Genomic DNA, 6,674 nt, shown 5'->3' with positions numbered 1-6,674 from the left:
ACCAAATATGATACAAAATGAGCTCAAGCTAGTGAGATTTTTGAAGTTAAGTGAAATTGGTTACCCATTAATTATCTCTAGAAAAGCTTGCCCTGGGCTTAGGTATTACTAGGGAAACAGTGACAGCAAAACACTCAACTAAATTCTTAGTTGCTAGCAAAAAAAGACTTTTGTATTCTTTCTTATAGCCACTTCACCAAATCAGACCTAGAGATCTGAGGACTTGCAAGATTATTGGTCCAAGGGAATAATAACTGTATATGCTCCATTTCCCATTCCTACCTTTGGTCCTTAAGGCAATCAGTTAAGATCTATGAGTCAAGTAGGTTCTTGAGGGCAAGTATCTTCACTTCAGAAAAGATTGAATAACAAGGGCCCCTCCTCTCTGGGCTGCAGAAAGGAAAAAAGTAAGTGGGAGGTAGTTGTTTCCAATTTATGTTGTTTTCTTCTTGATAAGGAGGGGCCAGATGAGGACCTGCAGATGTATAAATCTAAGCTAAAATCTTCTGTGCACTCAAAAGCAACCAGATGCTACAGTGAGAATAGAGTCAGGAGGGTTATGCACATAACCTGCCCTGCCCCTCCTTACTGCTGAGAGCTGGCGGCAAGAAATGAAACTTCTCTCTATAAGTAATACCAGCTTTAACAATCTTTTTACTGAAATCTTGGATATTATTTTTTCTGGCTTTAAGAAACAATAGAATCTTGGGGAGAGACAATTTAACTCTCACCTGGAGAGAGTTAAATTTCATAGAAAGACTTTGTGGGGCACACAGAGAATACAACTTTGGTGAAATACTGAATGAGTTACCCATCATCTTTGAAAAAGACCAAAGTGAAAATTGTGAGAGAAATAATCATATTTCTCTTGGGGAGAGGATAAAGTGAAGAGAAATCCTGGAAAACTTTGTCTTTCCATCCAGATAAACCATTACTAAGAGCTATTGAGGAGTCTGCAGTTGAAGATGATAGCTAGAGGTGACTGTGGCTGTGAACTCCAATATTATTTATGAAGCTTTCTGGGTTCACTTATGCCCATATTAATCTCTTCCTTCTGTGAACTCTTACTAATTTATATCCCTTATTTGGAATGTAGAACACTACCTTATGTTTTTTGAGTTAACTTTTTTGGTGCTTCAGTTTTGTCTCTCCACATAGATTGCAAATCCTCTGAATTTAGGAAATCCATGTTATATCATTGTAATCTTCTCATCCCTTTCTTCAGCACTGGATACATTATTTATTTGCTATTTTGTTGCCATTCACTTAACTGAACACTGGACCTGGAATCAGGAATACTTCTTTTCCTGAGTTCAAATGTGGTCTCAGACATTTCCTAGCTATATTAGCCTGGGAAAGTCACTTCACCTTGTTTGCCTTAGATTTCTCATCTGTGAAATGAATTGGGGAAGGAAATGGCAAACCACTCCAGTATCTTTTCCAAAAAACTTCCAAAATGAGGTCATGGAGAGTTGGAAACAGTTGAACAATTTCCTCCCCAATACTTTTGCAAAAGCTGACTCTCAAGCCTGGAATGTAATAATAATAACTAATAATAATAGGAGAGGAATTAGTATACATTACCTGCTACCTAGGACCCCTAGGTCCTAGGTTCAGGTCATATTTTATCCTCTTAGAAAGTCTTTCCTTACTTGACAGGTATTGATACTTTCTCCTACCTCAAATTATCATGTATCTGTAAATTTGTGTATTTACATATAAATGCATAATATAATACTGTGTTTCCCCGATAATAAGACACTGTCTTATTAAATTTTTTTTGGACAGGAAAAACACCAGAGGGCTTATTTTCAGGGGAGGGCTTATTTTAATGAACATTGACAGCAATTTTAATAAACAGGTAAATGTGAACAAAAAAAAGTACCTTTATTCAATAATGATTACGTCATCTTCTTCAACAATATCGTCATAAGTGTCCATACCTTGAATTCCGTCCTGGATGTCTTGCGCCTCTATTCCTTCAGAAGAAGTGGACCCAATCTGTCATGTCCAGCAATATAGCTCTCTTTAAATGAACATGTCTTGTCCAGGTAACCTGCTCATAGTGCCTTGGTGACACAGCTGTCAGTAATTTTATCCCATGACTTCTTTACCCAAGTCACGACTTCTTGCAGACAGGGCTTCACAAAGTTTCCACGCTGATTTCTTTCATTATATTTTCAGTGTAGTCATTGACTTCCATGCGCAAATGGTCCTTGAATGGCTTGTTTATTGCAATATCAAGAGTCTGGAGATAGTCAGTCATTCTTGCAGGAATCATTACTTGATCTATTCTTCTCTCTGCAAGGAAGTATTTTATTTCTTTAGCGCAGTGAGTGCTGGCTGTGTACTTCTTTTATCCTCCATCATGCCCCCTGAGTTCTTCTTTTATCCTCCATCATGCCCCTTTTATCCTCCATCATGCCCCCTCACTCCCGCTTACATACCGGGTTTTTATGTTGTCCTGCCTCAGCTCTCCTCCGCGGCACTGCTCTCAATGGCACCAGCAAGCAAATCACTGGGGAAGAACAGGATGACGCACTCACTGCTGTAGCTCTGATTGGATGCAGCTTAGAGCGCAGCGTGTTTCACCCCGGGAGGGGGAGGGGGGAACGGTGCATACAGAGGGTACCGTAATGTAGCGTGTAGTGCAGGGGATCACCTTCACTACAGCAGCAATCTCAATAGGGCTTATTTTTGGGGGAGGGCTTATTTTAGAGGAATCTTACACAGTAAGGGGAGGGCTTATTTTCGGGATAGGTCTTATTATCGGGGAAACACGGTATAAGCTTGGTAAATCTATAATTTAAAATAAACTCTGAAAGCAATTAGTGCTTTTCCTGTAGTAGAATATTAATAAATACTTGGAATGGACTGGACTGGATATATTTAATAGTACAGAATTCATTATATTTTGGTTGAATGAGCAACAGTTTACTGTCTCTTCTTGTCAATTGTTAAAACCCTTTTCCTTACTAACTCCTGTGTGTTATTCACATAATTCAACAACCAAACCATACAACCTTTGATGGATGTTTTGCTCCATGTTGCAAAGTTTTATATAATATTCTTTTACAATTATGCTCTCCCAAATCTATTGCTATTCTCAAAGTATTCCTGGTGCCTATTTTACCACTTCAAAGGGACTTGTCTAAAGTTAACTAAAGTTTCAGAGGACATGGCAATATCTTGAGCTCAGGTTCTCTGATTTCATATTTAGTGCTTTTTATACAATATTATTCTTTCCTTCTAACTTCACTTCCTTTGGCACTTTGTTCTTTTGGCACTGTGTTCAGGACCCAGCAGCTTGGGGCTCTGCTTTGTTCTTTGTATTTCTTGCTCTCTGTGTGGATTGGATGTATAACACTTGTCGCATAAGTAAGGAAACTTCTAGTTTATGACCCAGAATAAAATAACCTAGCTACAGATATTTTGGCATTAGGAAACAACCTCTCCTAAACTTGTACTTGTTTCAGGCAGGCAGAATTATGTTCTTGTTGGCTTAGCATAGTAGGAAATCTCTTTTCATTCCTCATGTTTAGACTTGCCTACCATAAGCCAACCAAAAGTCCCAGCCAAGCTTGCATGTATATGTGTGAACCTGAGTGTCTGAGTATGCACGGTGCCATGTGCATATAATCTTGATCTTTCCTGCTCAGCTTCTCTTTCCTGTCCTAAAAGCAGGAAGAGAACAACTAATCTGTATTTTCAAGACTAGATTGTCACTGTACCAGCTTGACAATAGTGGATAGCACACAGGACCTGAAGTCAGTAAGACCTGATTTCAAATCTTGCCTTAGACACTTACTGATTGGGTGACCGTTGGTAAGTTAGTTAACCTCTCCCAAACCCAGAGTAACTGAATTCATTATCTTTCTTCCTAACTCCTCCCTTCTTCTTAATTTTCATATTACTTAAGAGAACCTCCATCTTTCCAGTCTCTCTCTCTCTCTCTCTCTCTCTCTCTCTCTCTCTCTCTCTCTCTCTCTCTCTCTCTCTCTCTTTCTCTCTGTCTGTCTCTTTCCAACTCCAGTTATTCTTGATTGCTTCCAGAATCAAATATTAATTCTATTTGGCATTCAAAAGGGCATTCAAAGCCCTTCATGACCTGACTTCCTATCTTTCCATTCTTCTTATACTTTCCTTTGCCTTCTGCCATCCAGTGATACTATCTTCTTTTTGTTTCTCACAAGACACTCCTCCTCTTGAATCCAGTTATTTCCCCTGGCTGTCATTAGTTCCTAGAATTTCTTCATCTCAAATTTCTCCCCTCTCTGGATTCCTTCAAATCCCAGCTTAAATTCCACTTTTTATAAGAATTGCCTTTAATGCCAGGACTTTCCCTCTTTTGATTATCTTGAATTTATCTTGTATACTTCTTGTTTGTACATAGAAATTTTTCATGGCAGTGGAATTTTAAATGACAGAAAAACTAATGAAGATCCAGGAGAAGAGATTATGACACATTCTTCTTTCTTGACAGATAAGAAACTATTAGAAGATATTTATGCATGATCTAAAAAGGTTTCTGTTTGGGAGGTTTTTGCTTAAAAGTTTTTTGTTTGTTTGTTTGGTGGTTTGTTGTTGTTTTTTGAGTACAGATAGTTCTTCAAGGAAATTTGTATTATGCAAAATTGCCTAAGAATTCTGAAAAAAAAAGCATTAAAAAAAAAAAAAATCAAACCCCAAACCCACAATTAACCAACCGATCCAAAAACAACCCACCATTCTTGTTATCTTTACAGTAAGGTACTCTCTTTCTCATGGTTCTTGTCCCTCTGCTTAGCTCTTAGCCTCCTATCCTTCTACCAACTCCCCTTCCCCCTACCAAAAAAATTCCCCAAAACCTTCAAGTGAAAGCAGAGAAATAGAAGAAGGAGACCATAGCAATTCTGGTGCCTCTCAGAGAAGATTTTTGTCTCTTTGCCCCACTCTACCCACATGCCTTCATGTCTGATGTAGGTGTTCTGTCTGTTTCCTCTGATACCAAGTCCCTTGTGCAGGTATTCTTCCTCCTCTTATGTTCCCTCATTCTCTTGAACCACATGCCAGCCCTTTCCCTCCACTGGGTGGCTCTTTTCCTGTCTCCTCCTTTTTTCTCCTTTTCTGACCTATAGACAAACTGTTCAACTAACTGACAAAGTGGTGAATTGTAAGTATTTGAGCTAGAGTGGAATAGGAAATGACTTATATAAAGACAAAAAGAATGAAGTAGCAAAAGTTATTTTTAAAAAAAACAAAAGTTGCTCTAGGTTTCTTTACTTTCAATTTCTCCTAGAGCATTTAAAATCTGATGTACCCAGTACTCAAATGGGACCGGCAATATGCAGAATTGATTGTTTGGGGCTTGACAGTATTTGAATTCTTCCCCATTTAATTAATTTACCAGTTCTGTAGCTGTGGACAAGTCACTGCTCTTATCTTCCTTGCTTGGCTTTTTGGTGAGACTAATGAGAAAATGTTGACAAAACACTAATACAAATGGCAACTTTATTAATTATTTTGAGGATGTGGGTATTTTCTTCACTGATACACTGAAACCCCTTTTACTTCCAGTCCTTAGTAAATAGTCTTCTTGAATTGTTGTGGCCAAATCCACACTACCTTGTGGTGTAGACTATCATCAGGATCTGGTGATTGGATTTTAATCCTTTTCAATTTAATAGAGCCTGCCAGAATTTGCACTCTACTGGTAAAGCCTTTGAGATTGAGGCTACATTCACATCATGTCTTAAATTTATTCACATCATGTCTCAGATTTAAGTAGATTTAAGTCATAAATTTGATTTGTGTCCAGCCTTTTTAGAAATATATGTATATGTAGATATCTTCCTAATCTGGAAATCCTTAGTAATCCTTCGATATGCCTTGGCTTCTCTTTGCCACTTTCCCAAATCCCAAAGTTCTCACACCTCTTTCAGGGGATCCAGGGAGAAGAACTTCTTCAGTAGAGGCAGGTTTCCCTCCTTGACTTCCCTTTCACTTTTCTTTGAACACTGCCACCCAAAACTCATGGGAATCATTACCTATAGTCCTTCTGATGAAACAGAAGATCACTGGCCCTTATCATTTGCCTTGCCAGTATATCCTAAGTTACTCCAGACCTTCTTTTTACCCTCTGTTTATGTCCTCCAGACCATCAGATGGCTGCCATCTGACCGGATGGTGCACCTCAAGGAATCCTGGACCTTGCCATTTGTCCCACCCATTTGTCCTTAGATCGCTGGCTGACCTCAGTTGTCTCTTAGAGAGTAAATTCCTTAAGAACAAGAACTGTCTTGTTTTTTATTGGTTCTCTCCCTAGTGCTCAGCACAGTGCCAGGCATATAGTAAGAACTTAATACATGTTTTTTCATTCCACAGGCTGGAATGACACTGAAGCTTTGATTCCATACTTTGTGGAGTCAAATCCTTGAAGGGATTAAAGTTGACCTAGTCTTTTGATGCTCAGTGGACATTCTTTGGCTTATCCTAGTCTGGATTTTGGGCCACTACTAAGGCAAGGGCATATTCTGAGTATCCATTTCCTACTGGGAGGGAATGAACCTCTGACATTTCCTTTTTGTCTCTAGGAGTCATGAAGATCTCCACTAGTCGTAGAAGGTTTGGTGACATATCTGGCCCAGGTAAGATGTCTTTGTAATATTTTCAGTCACAATTAATTTACAAATTAA

At 38.7% G+C, this 6,674-nt stretch overlaps 1 protein-coding gene across 1 annotated transcript in view; it reads left to right on the top strand.

Moving 5' to 3' along the window:
• The first annotated feature begins 6,573 nt into the window (after nt 1–6,573).
• Nucleotides 6,574–6,674, top strand: part of SEPTIN9 (septin 9) — a 324,173-nt gene continuing 324,072 nt past the window's right edge. Inside the window, exon 1 of the mRNA XM_051995517.1 lies at nt 6,574–6,626. Coding sequence (XP_051851477.1) covers nt 6,578–6,626 — 49 coding nt within the window. The 5' untranslated portion in view covers nt 6,574–6,577. The remainder of the gene's footprint in view (nt 6,627–6,674) is intronic.

This window comes from Antechinus flavipes, chromosome 4, assembly GCF_016432865.1.
Source record: "Antechinus flavipes isolate AdamAnt ecotype Samford, QLD, Australia chromosome 4, AdamAnt_v2, whole genome shotgun sequence".
NCBI classification, from domain to species: domain Eukaryota; kingdom Metazoa; phylum Chordata; class Mammalia; order Dasyuromorphia; family Dasyuridae; genus Antechinus; species Antechinus flavipes.
This window is presented reverse-complemented; position numbering and strand designations above follow the sequence as displayed.